Source organism: Primulina eburnea, chromosome 15, assembly GCF_022965805.1.
Source record: "Primulina eburnea isolate SZY01 chromosome 15, ASM2296580v1, whole genome shotgun sequence".
NCBI lineage: Eukaryota > Viridiplantae > Streptophyta > Magnoliopsida > Lamiales > Gesneriaceae > Primulina > Primulina eburnea.
Window position 1 is genome coordinate 3537846 of NC_133115.1, and position 19037 is coordinate 3556882.

The 19037-nt window shown below is 34.2% G+C and overlaps 3 protein-coding genes across 6 annotated transcripts; all 3 read left to right on the forward strand.

Moving 5' to 3' along the window:
• Positions 1 to 2973: 2973 nt before the first annotated feature.
• LOC140815046 (probable receptor-like serine/threonine-protein kinase At4g34500) lies at positions 2974 to 6523 on the forward strand. The gene is made up of 7 exons (XM_073174152.1): positions 2974 to 3624; positions 4820 to 4924; positions 5005 to 5127; positions 5426 to 5596; positions 5677 to 5806; positions 5882 to 6091; positions 6286 to 6523. The coding sequence occupies exons 1-7, from the start codon at positions 3047 to 3049 to the stop codon at positions 6403 to 6405; spliced, it is 1437 nt and encodes a 478-aa protein (XP_073030253.1). The 5' UTR covers positions 2974 to 3046; the 3' UTR covers positions 6406 to 6523.
• A 1854-nt stretch (positions 6524 to 8377) lies between these two features.
• On the forward strand, positions 8378 to 11875 carry LOC140815017 (glucan endo-1,3-beta-glucosidase 7-like). Of its 4 annotated transcripts, none has more exons than XM_073174111.1 (7): positions 8378 to 8589; positions 8980 to 9354; positions 9432 to 9715; positions 10186 to 10509; positions 10858 to 11053; positions 11319 to 11377; positions 11684 to 11875. In XM_073174111.1, exons 1-7 carry the CDS (start codon positions 8523 to 8525, stop codon positions 11873 to 11875), a joined length of 1497 nt encoding a protein of 498 aa, XP_073030212.1. In that variant the 5' UTR covers positions 8378 to 8522. The 4 variants fall into 4 exon arrangements, with proteins under 4 accessions (XP_073030212.1, XP_073030213.1, XP_073030214.1 ...); XM_073174112.1 differs by having other exon boundaries at positions 10858 to 11038; positions 11322 to 11377; XM_073174113.1 differs by having other exon boundaries at positions 8379 to 8589; positions 11319 to 11391; positions 11697 to 11866.
• Positions 11876 to 14766: 2891 nt separating this feature from the next.
• LOC140814314 (ras-related protein Rab7-like) lies at positions 14767 to 18947 on the forward strand. Its single transcript, XM_073173258.1, has 7 exons — positions 14767 to 14967; positions 15697 to 15723; positions 15859 to 15958; positions 16736 to 16882; positions 17444 to 17524; positions 17883 to 18028; positions 18717 to 18947. Exons 1-7 carry the CDS (start codon positions 14915 to 14917, stop codon positions 18781 to 18783), a joined length of 621 nt encoding a protein of 206 aa, XP_073029359.1. The 5' UTR covers positions 14767 to 14914; the 3' UTR covers positions 18784 to 18947.
• The last annotated feature ends 90 nt before the right edge of the window (positions 18948 to 19037 follow it).

Below are 19037 nucleotides of genomic sequence, written 5' to 3' on the forward strand. Positions count from 1 at the left end.
TTTAGACTATGGATTGAAAAAAGATAATCAATTATATGTCTAAAATTTCACGGCATCAAACGATATATACGTTAGAAATATAAACGATCTCAATCTATTTATTCGAAGTTTATATGGCTCCTTAAATATGAGAAAATAATATTTCATCATATTCATTATGACAGTACAAGACATGAGATGTTATCTTGCGAAATGAAAGATGGAGCTTTAGTAGCTCCTGATGGACATAAGAATGATGTATCAATTATATAAACTATGTATATGTTGTGACAAATTGTCTTAATATCCGATGTTTGATTCTAGTCATTTTTTAAGTTGTGTACGCTTGAACTTTGAATTTACAATATATTAAATGTTGAGTTAAGTTTTATAAGCTTTTTGCACTTAAAATTCAAATTTTCAATAGAATTCGAGATTCCAAGTTTTAAATTTTGTGAAAAACCATGCTTAAACATAAATTTGCAAGATATTTAAAATCTTTAATTTAGATTTATAAGTTATAATGCTTAAAATTTGGAAAACTTGGAAGTTTCAATGTCAATCAAATGATAAGTTAAGTGATAGATATGAAGAATACAATGTTGTCAACTTTGAGAATAATGTATAAAGTTTGAATTTTTTAAGCGAGAACGATTAAGTCCAAACTTAACAAGATATTAAATATTGAATATGTATTTTTAAGTTCATTTTGTTTAGAATTTGATAAAGTCTTGGTTTTTTAAACAATCACGCTTAAATCCAAATTTAACAACATACTGAAATCTTGAATTTGGATTTTTAACTTTATTTGAACTTTTAAGACTTTAAATTCTTTAAGCAAGTAGCTTGAATCCAAATTTAACAAGATATAAAATATTGAATTTAAATTTAGAAGTTATGTCTCTTAAAATCGATAAAGTTATGCTTACCCAAATTTGTGTGTTGATACGAGATGTCTTTGAAAACTGTAATTAAGTTACATCCTTTTCTTTTATTTTGTCCTTGCTAATTTAGTGTTACACACAAATTTTAAAAGCATTCGTGATTAAAATCCAAAATTTACAATATATAAACTTTGGAGTTTGGATTTTCCAAGTTGTGCGCTTAAAATTCGAATTTTAGAATTGTATTAGACAATTGTTTCGAATTCTTTAAAAAATTGTAATTACATCCAAGTTTGCAAAAAAAAGTAATTTGTGGGTTTGGATTTATAAGTTTTAATGTTTAGAATTCATGTTTAATAGCGGTATATACATTTCAAAGTTTTGTAACTAAAAAAAATCATAATTTCCTATAAATAACTCGAAATATGTGAGTGTCGTAGAAATATCATGTTAAAATATAACAAAAAAAATTAAATGAATGATGACAACTATGAACATGTACGTCAATACATAATATCATGCTAAACTTTATCTCCAGTGGTGTTATCAATTTTGATTGAGTGAAATCATAAGATAACTTGACATATTCATAATAAAAACTTTGGATGAACATCAAATATATACCTCATCTATAGGAATGAACTTCAAATCTACATAATAAAGTTTTCATACTGACAACCAAATCTTATTGATTGGAGATCCCAAGATCTTGGTTAAATGAGACAACTAAATTATAAGAATTTGTACTAATACTTGATAATTATTCTATTCTCATTCCTATGACGAAAAGTATTGTTTCTACAAATGTAGTGAAAATAAGTTTTGTACTTTTCTACTATTTGTTTACTCGTAAAGGGTGGATTGTGGTATGATACTCTTCAAAAAGGAGACAACCTATGTATGTGTGATAACAGACCGCCCAAATGAAGCACTAATGAAGTCAATATGTGCTTTATGACCAAAATGGGCACAACCGAAATACCAAAAGAAAATGATAGGAAAATTACCGTGTAGGTATTGTAGTCTAGTTTTACACAAACTGTCAAGAAGTTGAAGACATCATGTTCACTTCGTGACCTAGTAAATCTGATAGTATTCTAGTAAGCAATGTTCATAGCAAAATGCTAGCTCTCCTTATCGATGATTTCCGTGTAAGCTCTCTTTTAAACTAGGTTCATTCGAGTGGGGGATTTTGTTTAGGCGCTTGGAAGGGGAGCCTCAGTGCCCTAAGTGCAGCCTAGAACAACCAAGGCTGTAGGGGGCGCCTCTTGTTGCACAGAGGAGGTGCCTTCCATGTGCCCTGAACCATGGGAGAGGAACCTAGACACCGGTAAAGTGGCGCCTAGGCGTCTGACGATGTTGTTTGATAAGAGTTGCGAGTTTTTATGGAACTTCACCTCTAATTTGTGTCTTTTGATCACATTTTCGAGATTTGTGACTTATATATCAATCCACATGAATGAATTTAAAAAGGAAGACACAAAATAACATCAACTTTGAGAGAATCAAACAATGTAAGATCATTTGCATTCATATTGAGCTCATTCTTCTTTCCAGTTTTCTTTCTGGTCATGAAACTCGTCATTTGTAGAGCTACTATCACAAGTTGATAGTCGTAGTATATCGGGAAACAAACGTCATATCCGTGAGCACTATGTGCGAAGCAAATTCGTCTTGAGGATAAATAATTCTCTTTGCCTCGACTTCGAATTTGGTAACATAATATGTTGAGTCTTATTATCTTCAGCTTGCAGTTCTCGTGAAAGTATTTTTTTTCACTATATCATATAATTTTTAAAAAAATTAGATACATTCTAATATACTATAAAATTATATGGATCTAATCAATATCAATAAAAAATATAGTTGCTAACATATTTTTATTTAGAAGGTCCGATCGACTTATTACTTAAATTTTAGGTACTATCTATCGATAACACAATATTTCATAAATTTACTATTCGATACCCCCAATGAATTTTTCCACGTCGATTATATTCTCGTTTCCACCCTTGTTTCCTTATTTATTATTATTGTAGTCCTCCGACCCACCTTTTCAATTTATTATTATTTTAATAGAACGACATTTACTCCCGTTTGGCCTCTTAAATTCAAAAGCGGTAGCCATTCTTCATGTTCACGCAAAATCTCTCATTCCAATTCATTCTACCTCGCCGGTATTTATGGCGGTTCCCGGCGATTCTTCCGGCGACAGCATTTTCACCTCGGAGACTTCGATCTTCGGCCAGAAACTCTACGTCGTCATAATCACTACAGTTGTACTTATTCTCGTCGTTTTCCTTTTGATCCTCCTAATGCTTCGCCGGAATCGGAATTCGAGACGACGCTGCATTGCGGTCAGACACAGTTCAGGACTATTGCCTTTGGTCTCTAAAGAGATCAGAGAATTTAAAGAGTCCAATCAAGGACAAGCCATTGAAGTTGGCAAAGTGTTTGTTCAAGGAGAAACGGATAAAGTTGGTAGAGATAGAGACAAAGTGATTTTGATTGAAGATGTGGTTAAGGAAACGGAAATTGACTCGGTTAGGATTAAAAGGAGTTCGGAAAGCAATGAATCTAGCTCCAGTGACGGTTTGGGTAACTTCGGCTGGGGACGGTGGTTTAGCCTGAGCGAGCTTCAAATTGCGACGGATCAGTTCACCACTAAGAATGTGATCGGTGAAGGAGGCTATGGTATTGTTTATCGAGGTGTCTTACCGGATGGATCTTTAGTTGCTGTAAAAAATCTTCGAAACAACAAGTAAGTTCATAGAGGAATTGTTTCCGTGATTTTCAAAGCTCTTGTTTACTTGAATTATACAAAAACAGGAAGTTAGAATTATATGAAGTTTGATTAATGATAATAATTTCACTCAAGGTAGTCCATGTGATGCATGTCAGTGGCAGTAGTTATTATCACGCGAAGCAATTGCATTACCATACTTGTGTATGTTGTAAATAGTACATTCCGTTAATGCGGTTATTTTGGTTGTTAGACGCAAATGATTTCCTGTTTAAGTCACAGATGATTTCGTGTTTAAGTTCTAATTGACAATTTCGTGATAGAGATTTTTGTTTAAAGTGCTCATCTGATGCATGTGGAATTAGTTGAAGTAATATTGTACGTATGCGTGTTTGGTGAGGATTTTTTGGATGGAATTTAAAACGAATCAAAGCTTCTCAGATCTAAATTTTATTGAATTGAGTGCTTGATCGTTCGCTTTTGTCTCTTTTGACCAGGGATTGAATAAAAACAAAGTAAATGGTTACTTTTTGATTCTTTATCTCTTCTTGTTCTTCCAGGATGAAATTTAACCCACCATTTTACCTTTTAATAATAGTAATAATCATTAATATTTGTGCTGTCGCAATATCACTCTTTTTACTTTATCTTCATTTTACTTTATCCTTTTACATATATTGCTCTTTTAAAGTCTGAACATCTTCCAATTTTTCATCTTCCAATTGGTGGAAATTGGCTTTTGTCGCTCCAGAAATGATACTAACTGTTCTACAGAATTTCATGACGAAAAAGTTACATCACTGAAATGTTAGACCACGACTTGTTTGCTATTACAAGTCTCTGGTGGGGAATGACCGCATGTTACTTCCATTTTAGTGCAAGTCATCATTTCCCCCCAGAAGGCGCTTTGGTCTAATAAAAAGTTTGTTTCACCCTACAGTGCCTGCACGGACAATGAACGGGTAAATTTGAAATTGAACAGTTACGTATAAAGCAAAATACGAGGTAACGGTCGTTATGTCTCTCAATAGAAAAGTCCTCGTGATGTGGATAAATTAGCTGAATTACTGGAAGACATGAGAGAATGAAAGTTGTACATGATATTTATTTTTCTTCAAGAGATTGACAAATGAACTCTAGAAAATGATACCTGATGTCTTTATTGTACTGGGCAAAGTATCAACTTGATGGTGTCTGATCTGATTGTCCACAGGGGCCAGGCAGAGAAGGAGTTTAAGGTGGAAGTTGAAGTCATAGGCAAAGCAAGACACAAGAATCTAGTAGGTCTGATAGGTTACTGTGCAGAAGGTGCTCAAAGGTACCTAACTAGCCCTCGTTTCACTGTAGGTATAACATGCCTGCTTGAATTCTCAGTACAATTTCTTTTTCTCTCACCAGGTTCCTTGTCTACGAGTACATCGAGAATGGCAATTTGGATCAGTGGTTACATGGTGATGTCGGGCCAATTAGCCCTTTAGGTTGGGAGATCAGGATGAAAATTGCTGTAGGGACGGCAAGAGGGTGAGACATCATACTTCTTGTCGCAAGTATTCCTTGTGTATAACCAAAAGGTGTTTCTGTTTCCCATTTTAGTGTACAATTGATCATTGCATTTTATTGAAACGATCTTTAGGATATTACTTTGTTTCCTTCAGAACTTTTGAAAGTTAAGCTAAATTATAGCGGAGAGAGTCCACCATTGGCAACTACTAGACATCACAAAATTTATCCAAGTCCACGGCCGTTTCATTCCTGCTCTTTACCCATATCATTACCTTTTTATTTCTACTAATACATAGATTTGAAAATGCTATGACAGATTGGCATACTTACATGAAGGTTTGGAACCCAAAGTTGTTCATCGTGATGTGAAATCCAGCAACATTCTCTTGGACAGGAAATGGAACCCGAAAGTATCAGACTTTGGACTTGCCAAACTGTTGGGTTCTGAGAAAAGCCATGTTACTACACGCGTGATGGGAACATTTGGGTTCGTCCTTCTCTGGTATTTAGTATGTGCTTCTGCATCGAATAAAAGCACATCATCAACTTTTCAGTTATTTTTCACAGTTATGTTTCCCCTGACTACGCAAGCACGGGTATGCTCAACGAGGGGAATGATGTATACGGCTTTGGAGTTCTACTCATGGAATTAATTACTGGGAGGAGTCCAATAGACTATTCAAGACCTCCAGGAGAGGTTCTTTCCATTCCAACTTTTCCAACCCATCAAACTTACGTAATTGCACTAATACACTCTTTCTTTAAATTTCAGATGAACTTGGTAGAATGGTTCAAAGGAATGGTAGGGAGTCGTCGTGGCGAAGAGTTGGTAGACCCATTGATTAAAGTTCCTCCTCCCCCAAGATCTTTGAAGAGATTACTATTAGTTTGCCTTCGCTGCATAGATATGGATGCCAGCAAACGTCCAAAGATGGGGCAAATAGCACACATGCTTGAGGCTGATGAATTTCCTTACTCTGCTGTGAGCACTATCCTCTGCAATGCATTTTCTCACATTTTAGTCACCGCTCATATACTGCAGGCACTAAGCACTGGCTAGATATTATTTTTAGATCAAACTGTTACATGGTTATGTTAATCTATTATACATATATATATATATCTTTGGCTATTTTGTGTAAATTTTTATTGTAAAAATAACTATTTGTTTCACAGGAGCCATGTTCTGTTCGCGATACAACCCCGCTGCATCCCCAAGCACCTGGCAACTATAATATTAGATCACTTCGTAAGGAAGTGGGGAATGATGATGAAGAAAGAACGAGGTGTAGATGAACATATATTTTATCATGATCGATGCACTAAAAAATGTAAACATTTTCCAGACTTTATAGCCATATTTGGTGAATGGTGATGCTACTGAAATTGTAATGACCCGTGTGTAATGATAATTAATAAGAGACGATATACACCCCTGATTGGTGACAAGCCCAGACTATAATTTCTGGCAATTCTTTCAGCCGGCAAAAGCATGAAAACACAAGCAAATATATAATTAAGTGGATGTCTTGTATTTTCCCATAAGTCAAAACATTATCCGTTAGATTTTAGTAGATTCGTTCAGATTTTATCTTATGTTAATTAGGAGGCCAGGAGTTCGGAGACATAAAACATTTACCTATTCGGGTAACTGGGACGACTCCTCAAAACTCCTGGGGTCGGGAGGCCGGTTCACTGTCGAGTCGAACCTGGATGAATAACTTCGATATGATAATTTCCGTCCAATGTATCGAATAGTACGTAGATGTTCTAGATGTTAGTCACTCAACACATGATGTCTCGAATTTCCACCCTCACGGTCCGATGTCACAACCTATCAATGTCTTCATTCGCAGAAACATAAGGTAACCTACTTGAAAAATAAAAAGCAAGACTCGGATGTCTCATTCCAGAGGCTATCGGCCATCTGGCGGCAGGTGCTTTCGTCTTTCTTTCCAAAAGTCTCGAGGCTGCTTTTTATTAAAATTTGATCTATTATTATGATAATGAAATTCATATTGATAGCTTTTGGATTGTTGCTTTATTGTGCATCTTAATTATATATCATGTTGAGTTCGTGTTTTAAAGTGGTTGAATTGTATTATATTATTGTGATTGAGAACATGGTTTTGTTCCAACTTTAACTTCTTTTTGTAAAGTTGTTTAATTTGTGACTGTAGGGTGTTCGATCGAGTTATGTGTTCATAGAGGCGTGTGTCTATATTTACTCTATTTCAACGTGATTTTATTTTTTATTTTGTTTTTATCAGTTTAAATAATTGTTCTGTCATACCTTGTTTTTACACCAAATGTTCATCATTTTCTTATTAAATCATTGTTGCATGCTGGCTCATTTGAAAATTTAATAGTAGTGGAACTTGTATGTATTTTTCTAAAATGAGTGGAGTATAGCACTGGGGAATGAAACGTACATTTAACGACCTTTCTAAAGATTGAAGTTGAAATATACATATTTAATTGATATATAGTTTCATCACATCTAATAAGAATGCGACACTTTATTGGTGCTCATTTATATAACCATCAATTGTGTACACTCAGCAAAATTGTGTATATATATATATATATATATATATATATATATATATATATATATATATGTTTATGTCCTTAGCAGTTTGACTTTATGACACCAATTGATTTGTACGAAAATACCCTAAAAAATACCTTATCGGTCTAGATAAATAATATTTTTCATATCATTTACTCTTAACTACAATATTTAATCCACTTAAAAATTCAAAAATTTACATATTATTTTTACAAAATTACGTATTTAATATAATTTCATAATTGTTATCCAAATAATTATTAAAAACTATAGCAAAATCTTATGAATCAACTTGATCTATCAATGATCATGACCATTACCAGATGAATTCATATACGTAAATCATTGTTCGCTAGTTATATATAAAGGTTGACGCTATTAGTAGTCCAACTTTGTGACATCAATTAACATTTACGAATATATTATATCCATTCAGTTAATTAATGTTTTTCGTATAATTTTCTCGTAACTATAATATCTAATTCATTTTATAGATTTACATATTGTATTTACAAAACACATACTTAATATAATTTCATTATCGTTATCATTATATATGTAATACTTAAACACTATTATTAATAAAATTTTAGAAATCAATGATCATAATTTATATATATATATAATAATAATTACTTAAAAACAGTTTAAATAAATTAAGTTGATGTACTGTTGCATAGGACAGACACCTAAATTCTCACACCCCACGTTTCCAATTCTTTTAAAACCCTCCCAGCTCCCTACTTTATCATCATTATTATTCCTGAAATCAATAAGGTTACCGTTGTAGGCTTCTTCTTCGATTCACACTTCTCCATCTCTACATATCGTTTTTTCAAAGATGCAGAGATCTTCGTGTACAGTACTATTAATTCTTTCCTTGTTCCGGTTGTGTTTTTTCTCCGCTGGTATGTCTCTAGTTAGCCAATTATTTCGTTTTCTCGATTTCTTGTTTGATTTCGCACCTCAAGATTTCTTGGGTTGCTTTTCATCTTGATCTATACATTCTTGTTATGTTCTTTTTATCCTCCTTTTTCATCCAAGAATTCGGAATTTGATGAGTTTGAAGTTCTCTTTACGGCGCTCTGTTGTACATGCCTTTCTTTACCTTAGCACTGAAGCAAGCTTGCTTTTTTTTTTGCACTTTAATTCTTTAATGGTTTTAAGTTTGATTCTTGTTCAGGAAGCAAACTCAGCAACCCATTTGTTTTTCTTCCGTATATCTGTTGAAATTCTTGAAGAAAGATACTTTTGCAAAAAAAAAAAAAAATTTAAAAGGTTTTCTGTTAAATTTGCAGATTCCGAGTCTTTTATCGGAGTCAATTACGGGGAAGTCGCGGACAATCTCCCGCCGCCGGAGTCTACGGCGAAGCTCTTGCAATCTACGAGCATAGAGAAAGTGCGCCTGTACGGCGCCGATCCTAGAATCATCAAGGCGCTCGCGGGCTCCGGAATCGGGATCGTCATCGGCGCCGCCAATGGGGACATTCCGGCGTTGGCGTCCGACCCGGATTTCGCGGGTAATTGGGTCAATTCGAATGTGCTAGCTTATTATCCGGCCAGCAAGATAATTGTCGTTACCGTTGGTAACGAGGTGGTGACGTTAAATGATCCGAATCTGGTCTCCAAGCTGCTGCCCGCCATGCAAAATGTTCAAAACGCCCTCAATGCAGGTAAGAACTTAGTGCTTCAACTCTTGAATTCTAGATTATCAAAGTACGTTATGATCATGATATGAACTTGATTGCAGCCTCTCTGGGTGGGAAAATTAAGGTCTCAACTGTGAATTCGATGGCTGTTTTGGCTCAATCAGAGCCTCCTTCATCCGGAGCTTTCGGCTATGGTGACACAATGAAAGCATTGCTAGAGTTCCACAGCACGAATGGGTCGCCTTTTATGATCAATCCATACCCTTTCTTCGCATATCAAACCGATCCAAGGCCTGAAACTCTGGCCTTCTGTTTGTTCCAGCCTAATCCGGGACGTGTGGATGCAGGAACCGGCATCAAGTACATGAACATGTTTGATGCCCAGGTAATTAATTTGTACTGTCTAAGATATTGTAATATTTGAGTAGTAATGTAGTGTGACTTGTAAAATTGAGGTAGGGACACTTCAGGAATTCGGGAGAGGGCTGAATATAGGAATTCTAGTGAATGAGTGAACTTGAGGAGACTGAACTTGCAATTTTAGAAAAATTATGCATAAAATGTCTTTTTGTCAAACAAGTTGGGAGGGTTATATGCTGATCTTCTGGATTTATGGCATATGTTGATGCAATTGTTTAGATTGTATAGTGGCTTAAAAAATTGACAGGTTTGGATGTAAACTCTGATCTAGGCTAATGTGCTTACAGTTTTCTCGATTGCATTAACGCAACTAGAGCAAGGAGACTTGCATTTATTACATGTATATCTGTAAATTTCGCATGGATTCTTTACTTCTTGTGAGTTGTGACAAGTTTTGCAGGAAATTTTTCTGATTTTCAAATTTTGATTTGTAAGGTTGACGCAGTACACTCTGCCTTGAAAGCAATAGGATTTAAGGACGTTGAAATTGTGGTTGCTGAAACAGGTTGGCCTTATAAAGGAGATCCGAATGAAGTTGGCCCGAGTTTGGACAATGCAAAAGCCTATAATGGGAACTTGGTGAGCCATCTTAGGTCGATGGTTGGTACGCCACTTATGCCCGGAAAATCCGTTGATACGTATATATTTGCACTTTATGACGAGGATTTGAAACCTGGTCCTACCTCGGAGAGATCTTTTGGGATATATAAGCCTGATCTTTCCATGACTTATGATGCCGGTCTCTCGAAGAGTGTACTGGTGAGACAACTCCATCGTTCTTTTATGTTTTGGAAAATAAAAGTAATTATGAGTTTAAATTCCAATCTTCTGTGACTTATGAACGATTTTAGAGCGTTCTCCAGAAACATGGTGTACAGAGGATCATAAAAATGTCGACTTTGATAATCAATGTCGGAATTGTTCATCATAAATTCTTCATATTCATGATTCTTGAATCTAGATTTTTTCCTTGAAGAACACATGGCGAAAGCTTATGAATTTTTTGAAATAATACACGTTTTATAAATTCATGTCTCTGCTATACGTTTATTAAAAGCGCAGTTGACTGCATTATCACATATTAACACAAATTGTTGGTTTGCCTAGACGCCAGCCCCAACTCCAGCGACTCCCGCACCAGCTCCAGCAAACCCTGTTCCTCCCACTCCATTGATTCCGGCTCCGGCAACTTCTGCTCCTGCAACACCTGCAATTCCAAATACCTTGAATCCGGCTCCAGCTACTCCCACGATTCCTAACACGATCCCACTAACTCCAGTGACACAAGGTCCGCCACAAATAACAAGGTTGGTGGCTTGGAATATCATTGTAGCATTGAATACTTGCTATTATACCAAAAGTCAATAGCTGGTGATAATATTAAGCTCATTTCAATCATTATGCCATATAGATAGCCACACAGGACGACGACAATGACAATTATTTCTTCGAACAATCAAATTCCTAAGCAACCTGAAAATTGTGATATTGCCATATCTACTTCTGTTGGATTTATGTAGGCTAATTGCTTCTGATGCAATGAACCTCATTTCTTCTCAATCTGGTGGCAGGAACTAATGGAGCCACAGCTTCCAGCAGACCGTTACACTCGCTACTACTGTTCATGGTAACTAATACACAGTTTCATGAGCAAACCTTGTATTATGGATTTGTTTTCATTGCATGTTATCATAAATCAAAATCAACTTGTTACCCCTGAGGAATCAAATATAAAAGGGAGACACGAGTCATTTCGCAGAATGGTCAGGCATAAAAATTTAGTTGGTACGAGTCGAATTAGTCATGCATGAAAGCAGCCAAAGATGCACATTCTTCGAAATCGAGTGACTCTCCACACTCAGCTCGCATTGGATATATGATTGTATCTTTGTTTCTTCTGTGATTAACGTGACAATTGTTCCTTGTGTTGTAGGTCACAATGCTAGCATTTACATCAATGGGGGAATACATGAAGAAAAATAGGAATGTTTTCTGTACAAATTCAATGTATTTTATTATATCAGAAAATGTAAAGATTTGTTGTGGTGTAAATTCTTTTACAAATGTCTGTATGGACTGTTTGCCCATAATAATGAATAATAATGATTTTAGTTCACACTCGTAATTTTTGTGTATCCCTTCGGTTTCATTTATTTTTATTTGTAAAGAGAAGGTTTCATAATTAATTGTGTATATACTAATTGACAAAAACTTGTGTGAGACGGTCTCACGGGTATTATTTGTGAGACGGGTCTCTTATTTGGGTCACCCATGAAAAAGTATCACTTTTTATGCTAAGAGTATTACTTTTTATTGTGAATATGAGTAGGGTTGACCCGTCTCACAGATTATGATCCGTGAGACGGTCTCACATGAGACTCACTCATACTAATTTTGTGATATCCAATGATTGAAGGAATTATTAGACTTTTGAGTAAATGTATATTTTTAGGATGTATTTGAGGAGATATATTTGAAATTCACGAATTTCGATAAATTCAGAATTTATTTATTTGTATATTATTCACACAAAGTAGAAATAATTTCAAATATCTTTTATTTTTTAGTTAATTTGAATTCATCTTAATTTACATAAAACACTATATAAACATGGAAGCGGTTGATTTGAAATTCATGATTTTGTTTATCTAAATAAAAATAATAATGTTTAAATATATTCGGAATTTATCAATCTATATATAATCTTAAATAATTTATATCGATGGCTTGTTGTTGCATGTTAACTCAAAAAACTAAATTCAAATTTGAATACTTGCAAAATCAAAACTCAAAATAGAAAAACTTGAATGAACATTTTAGCTTTTTACCCTAGAACTAATATATTTGAGGATAAAATGCCAAAAGGCATAACGTTTAGAACATCAACTAGGTTTAAAATAAAACGATTCAATTAATTCAGAACATGGCTGATCCCAAATATAATCATTTGGAATGGATATAATATTTGATTTTATTGAGTGTTGTATCCAAATCTATAAATATAGGATCTTGTAAATCAGTTAGGCTATTTGGAATCATTGCATAAATTCAAATATTCAAGATTTTAATACCTCCTTTCAAGACTTCTTAGTACACGCTTAAATATTATATCAGATCATTAATGATCAGTTTGTGCTTAATATCTTTCACTTCGAAAATTTGTAAACTGGCAATTAATGTATTTTCCGGTGTTTTTTAAGTAAGTAAACTAAACTAAGAGTTTCAGCTAGGTCGTGAAAACTTTACGGAATCTTTTTTTTTTTTTTTTTTACAAAAGTTGTAATTTTTAAAGTTTTTTACTGAACATTCTTCCCAGAAGGAAGAAGATGTGACGTTTGAGTAATTCAAATATCATAACATCCAGAAACATCTTTATGATATTTATATTTCAGTCAGTCTACTCTTGATAACACAACTGTTTTTCTTACTTGGCCATTTTTTAGTGTTCAATTAGTCAGCTAATTAACTTTCTTCCGTATCTGATTAGCTAACTGACATTTACTTGACGATAATTACAAAATTCAAAATTATTCCAACCGAATTTCGAAAAAGTAGTGTGATTGTTGATTGAACCCTCTCATAATCAATCACCCGATCTTAACAAATATATATAAATTAATGTTCTATTTTTTTAAAGTTAAAATAGTTTTTCGAATTACATACTAATGGATTGTCCTACTTTGGACTATACAGATGATTATCGTATTTTGGCGTGCAAGTGAATCAAGTTACTGATGAACGGCTAAGTTAAAACTTGACTTCAGTTGATTTGGCCGAGTTAAGTGATTCAAATATTTATTCGAGTCGAGTTTGAATTTTAGTTATTTTAAGTGAGTAGCTCGAGCTACCCGATCAACTACATATTTGCTTGATTATTTTATTTAAATGATATAAAATTTAATAAATATTTTTGTCAATTTATACTTGAAATTTGAATCCCGAACTTTTTTGATAATATGACATGAATATTTACAAACACGAGCTCAAATACCTCAACATGTAAATGAGTCAAGCTCGAATTTGAAATTAGAAACTTGATTGAGTTCGAATTCAAGAGTATAGAATTGGGTTCATATTAAAATTTCGACAAGCTAATATATAATTTTTAATCAGGATATATGAGTTAAAAATAATACTATATATTCTTATTATGATCGAACATTAATCTCACAAATACTATAAAGTTAATCAATCATTGAATAATAATAATAAGACAAATAAAAGACACTCACGTGAAAGACTTAAGACATGGCAAAGCGGGAAGGTTCGATCATGGGTATGGGTGCAGTGCTATACCCAGGATCAAGGGTTGAGATTCATATCATGGGGAATAAAAAAATTAAAAAAAAAATTGGTGAAATAATCCAAGCGAATCCCTTAACTAAACCAAGCTCCCATTTGTCTCAATAATAATAATAATAATAATAATAAAATTACCCGATCATATTTTATTTTAAACCAATTATATCCGACTTATTAATGAAAATACTTTATAAAAAATATCATAAAAATTTATATGATATTGTCTCATCGTTCACGAGTCAATTTGTGATACAAATATCTGATTCAATTTATAAAAAAATATATTATTTTTTATGTTAAAATTATTAATTATATATAAACTATTTTATAAAAGATTTATTTTAAAAAAATATATGACGAAATTATAAATGTTATCTAATTTTTTTTAGCAATTTATTTGATTATAAAATAAAATTTTAATAAAACATGCATTTCCAATATAATAAATTGGAAATTTGTGTGAGACGGTTTCACAGGTCGTATTTGTGAGACATATTTTTTATTTGGGTAATCCATGAAAAATTATTATTTTTTATACTAAAGTATTACTTTTTATTGTGCATATGGGTAGGGTTGACTCGTCTCACAAATTACGATCCGTGAGACGGTCTCACATGATATTTACTCTAATAAATTTATATTATAATTAGAGATTTCGTCTCAAAAAATCCAGAAGCCGCCAGCTGGAAACATACGCAGCAGACTGACAAAAAAAAATGACTCGTAAATCAAACATCGAGAATTTGCACACAAAAAAAAAAATTAAAGAAAGAAATCGAGAAGCTCGCTCTTTCTTCTTCCTCGACTTTTACGATCCGGAATCTGAGATCGGGTCGTCCGTATCCAACCCGAAATCTAAGCGATGCCATCTCGTAGAAGAGCGCTTCTCAAAGTCATCATTCTCGGCGACAGCGGGCAAGTGGTTATTGCGATTATACGTTCTTATTTTTTTCTGTTACAAATGTTTGGATACATGTGTTGCAGTGTTGGATGTTTTGATTTGGCTGTTGTGGAATGTGAGTCTTTAATTTCTAGGATTTTGAATTGGTATTTTGTTTAATGTTTGACGAGCTGATAAGATCTACGACTAGATCATGGAGTAGAGGTGAAAGAAGATGCCAAATAATCGATTTTTTTCCGAAAAATAGTTTATTTCGAGGTTTTAAGCATCAAATTCCTCTTTTATCATGTAGTTTAGTGGTATCGTTATGTGAAAAGATGTGTTATCTATTGAGTATAATATTTTACGTTATTATTTCTTTTTAAATCAATTCAGATTTTTGATACAGTATGTTTGAGGTTTTGACCTTATCATGGACAACAGGGAAGAAACATTTTGACATTCATTATTTTACAAGACATTGGCGTTGTTATGATCTCAAAGTTTGATCGTTCGGCCAAACAGAAAATTGTTAATTGTTTTTTTACTTTCATACGGATTATCAATGGTCCAAATGGATGTTGAAACCAAAGAAAAGGGGGGAATATTGCGTGTCTTCCGTGATCACTAAGATCCGATGATATTTCGTATATCCATTTTTTTAATCTGAATTTTCTGGTGTATAGAAAAGCACTGTACCACCACTTATGCGAATGCGAATGTTGATTAACCTGTGTGAAATTGTGTTGTGTGCGATCTTGCAGGGTGGGAAAGACCTCTTTGATGAATCAGTATCCTTGAAAATTTATTCATATATGATGGGATAATTGCTCTCACTTAAAGCTACACTCCACCGGTACATTTCTCCTTGACAAAGAACTATTTCTAGTTTCTATTGTGGTGTTTTCTTGACCTGTCATTTAAAGGTATGTAAATAAGAAATTTAGCAACCAATACAAGGCCACTATTGGGGCAGATTTTCTGACCAAGGAAGTTCAGTTTGAGGACCGACTCTTCACTTTACAGGTATGTTGGGAACGTATTCGATTCATGATAGCTATCATAAAATGCTGCTGTTAATGTTGGATCTTCGCGTGCTTTGAGTTTTTTATACGTAAAGGTTTTTGTTATATTTATACATACACAAGGTTTTCAATTAAAGTGAGAGGAATTATCAAGGAACTGTTTGCTCATTTAGCAACTTATTTTTCCATAAAGTTAGCAAGAAGATCACAAGTTCTTAGGAGTGTGGATCACTGTGAGATACTGCAAAAAGATGTGGTACCCCATGTGTGTGAGCATCATGATATAGAACTTTTTAGGACCTTAGATCACTGAGAGATGCTACAAAAAGATGTGGCATCCCATGTGATCAGATGGTGTTTGGGAATCATGATATAGAAGATTTCAAGCCAAGGCGAGACACATTTTCACCCATACTTGTTTCACAAGTATCATCCCTATGAATAACTTATCTTCATTGCCAAAAATTCTCGTATAATATTTATGCTAGTTTCAAAGACCCACTATTGTCACTCTGCTAGATCTGGGTCTCAAAAGTTCATCTGGATGACAACTTTCGAAGATACGTTTTGGATATATTCTTACTTTTAAACTTTTTCGTTTTTAAATTTGGACATCTGAACAGATACATGTCTTAGTTAAGCTGTCGCACTGGGATCCTTTTGAGTTGAAAAACGTGATCAGAAAACTGAAATGGTGTAATAAATTATTTGCATTCCATGTACATCGAATATCTGTCGCATTTATCAAGATCTTGTACTGACTCCTATCCTGAATTAGATATGGGATACAGCTGGCCAAGAAAGATTTCAAAGTCTTGGGGTTGCTTTTTACCGTGGTGCTGATTGCTGTGTGCTTGTCTATGATGTCAATGTAATGAAATCATTTGATAATCTTAACAACTGGAGAGAAGAATTTCTTATTCAGGTACTTGTGCTGTTCTTTTTGTCTTCTGGCCTGGCTTCAGTTATCTGTACTATTCATTCTTAATTATTGTGAAACTAGTATATTATTTTTCTTTGGTCTCATTCTTTTACCGTGTTTCTGTAAGGGCAAGCAACTGCTCTTTCGTCGTTCCTCAAACTGACATTTGACTTTTATGTGCATCTCTTTTTATAATGGACAGAAAAGTTACCTACCACTCTCTGCCTCTTGCTTTAAAAGAAGTTGATTAGATGAGATTAAGTACAAAACATCTAAGGAATAACCATTGTAGTATAAAAATATAATTTTTTTATACTGCTCTTTTTTTCACTTTTGTCTGTGCTGGGTAACAAGAGCATGAGGATGGTCTTTATATGTTTTAGTTATAATGTGCTAGGATAGTCTGAACTTTTTTTGGTCTTGTTAATGTTTAAAATATATTCCTTTGTGCTATTTATTCAGTTTCTTGAGAACAAAGTTTTGTCATTTGTGTTATCAACCCCATTTCTTTATAATTTAGTTGGAGAAATGAAAATACTAATAAAATGGGAAATTTTTCTGCAGGCAAGTCCATCAGATCCAGAAAATTTTCCATTTGTTGTGATTGGCAATAAGATCGATGTGGATGGTGGAAATAGCAGAGTGGTAAGCTTCCTTCTGTATGCTTTTCCTTTTCTTTTTCCCTTTCTTCGGTGAAGCCTCTTTTCCCTGCGATGCATGGGTACTTCCAAAAAGGTCAATATGATCTCAAGACACATGTATGGCTCTCACTCTAGGAATGCCCCATTGTTGGAAAAAAAAATTGAACATATATGGTATAGTATTTTTGGAGGTGGTGACACACTTTGGAAACTGATTATGTTTGTTGATCTTATTGGTTTATTGGAGGACTTGCGATGCTGATATTTATACTACTAATGTCTGTCATAATTTTCAGTTCTTGAACCCGTGAACCTTTCTTTGTGGTTGAGAATGTTGTGCTAACTCAATTGCACTGTTGCAGGTATCTGAGAAAAAGGCTCGGGCTTGGTGTGCCTCGAAAGGGAACATTCCCTACTTTGAGACTTCTGCCAAGGAAGGCACCAATATTGAAGAGGCTTTCCAGGCCATTGCGAAGAATGCAGTGAAGAGTGGTGAAGAAGAAGAAATGTGAGTAACTAAACAAAAAACTCTATTCTTTTCTCCCAAATCTGGTTCAAATAGATTCATTGGTAATGCACATCAACATCATATAGTTTGCTGTCTTACATCGTGACGTGTTTTGGGTGAGGCTGTAATCGATCCAAACTGCTTGGAACCAGCTCAATAAGAACTCCACTCAAGTTCAGCATTGACTGAATCAAAGTTGAGTTCAAATAGCTCGTCTGCTGTCTCGTCAAGGTTGAGTGCCGCCATCTCATTCTGGAGTACTCGTTAAGATTCGAGCCAATATTTTATTTTTTCCCAAATATTATTAAAATTATTGTGGCCCTCTTATTTTCGTCGTATAAACCAGAGTTATAAATTATTTTTAGTAAAAGGGTTATATAATTGTCAAACTTGTGCAAAATCGATACTCCAACAAATCGAGCTCTTCAAAAGCTCGAACTTGATAACCTCTACTGAGTAGGGCTTGGGTTGGCCTCAAGTATTGGAAATTTTTCTAGTTGAGCCTCGAGTATAATGACCAGGACACCCTGAGTTTAGGATTCGAAATTGATAAGTTGAAAAAAGGTAATGCAATTTACATTAGGTTCCATTGTGGCTGGGTGAGAGTCCAGATGCATCTTAACCTAATAAAATGCGATACCTTCTCCATTGTTTTCTAAATTTGGAGAAAATTTTTGTTGCTTCGAAGGTACTTACCCGACACGATCGACGTTGTGAGTGGCAGTCAGCAGAGGTCGGGTGGATGCGAGTGCTGAACAAAAACTGTTTTATGTACACTACTAAATGCTTTTTTGTTGTTCGTATTGGTTGAATGTCCGTGTTCAATCTTCGATTTTGGCAAGAGTTGCCGAGGATTTCGTGCAAACGTTGTTTGTAACAATACTGTTTATCAACTCTTAATTTTGTCCAATTTGTACTAGCTCTTTACTGTTCCGTAATAAATTAATTTGTCCGTCTCTAAATTGGCTTGCCCCTCTGTTTCTTATGTAAAATGCAGATATAATCTTCC

What these genes read in the sequence shown, in the direction of transcription:
- LOC140815046 (XM_073174152.1), top strand. Translation starts at nt 3,047, where the DNA reads ATGGCGGTTCCCGGCGATTCTTCCGGCGACAGCATTTTCACCTCGGAG. An exon ending in GCTGTAGGGACGGCAAGAGG is followed by an intron (nt 5,128 to 5,425) that starts GTGAGACATCAT and finishes ATGCTATGACAG; the next exon opens with ATTGGCATACTTACATGAAG. An exon ending in ATTCAAGACCTCCAGGAGAG is followed by an intron (nt 5,807 to 5,881) that starts GTTCTTTCCATT and finishes TTTAAATTTCAG; the next exon opens with ATGAACTTGGTAGAATGGTT.
- LOC140815017 (XM_073174111.1), top strand. Translation starts at nt 8,523, where the DNA reads ATGCAGAGATCTTCGTGTACAGTACTATTAATTCTTTCCTTGTTCCGG. An exon ending in TCAAAACGCCCTCAATGCAG is followed by an intron (nt 9,355 to 9,431) that starts GTAAGAACTTAG and finishes ACTTGATTGCAG; the next exon opens with CCTCTCTGGGTGGGAAAATT. An exon ending in TGAACATGTTTGATGCCCAG is followed by an intron (nt 9,716 to 10,185) that starts GTAATTAATTTG and finishes TTGATTTGTAAG; the next exon opens with GTTGACGCAGTACACTCTGC.
- LOC140814314 (XM_073173258.1), top strand. Translation starts at nt 14,915, where the DNA reads ATGCCATCTCGTAGAAGAGCGCTTCTCAAAGTCATCATTCTCGGCGAC. An exon ending in GAGAAGAATTTCTTATTCAG is followed by an intron (nt 16,883 to 17,443) that starts GTACTTGTGCTG and finishes ATTTTTCTGCAG; the next exon opens with GCAAGTCCATCAGATCCAGA. An exon ending in AGTGGTGAAGAAGAAGAAAT is followed by an intron (nt 18,029 to 18,716) that starts GTGAGTAACTAA and finishes GTTGCTTCGAAG; the next exon opens with GTACTTACCCGACACGATCG.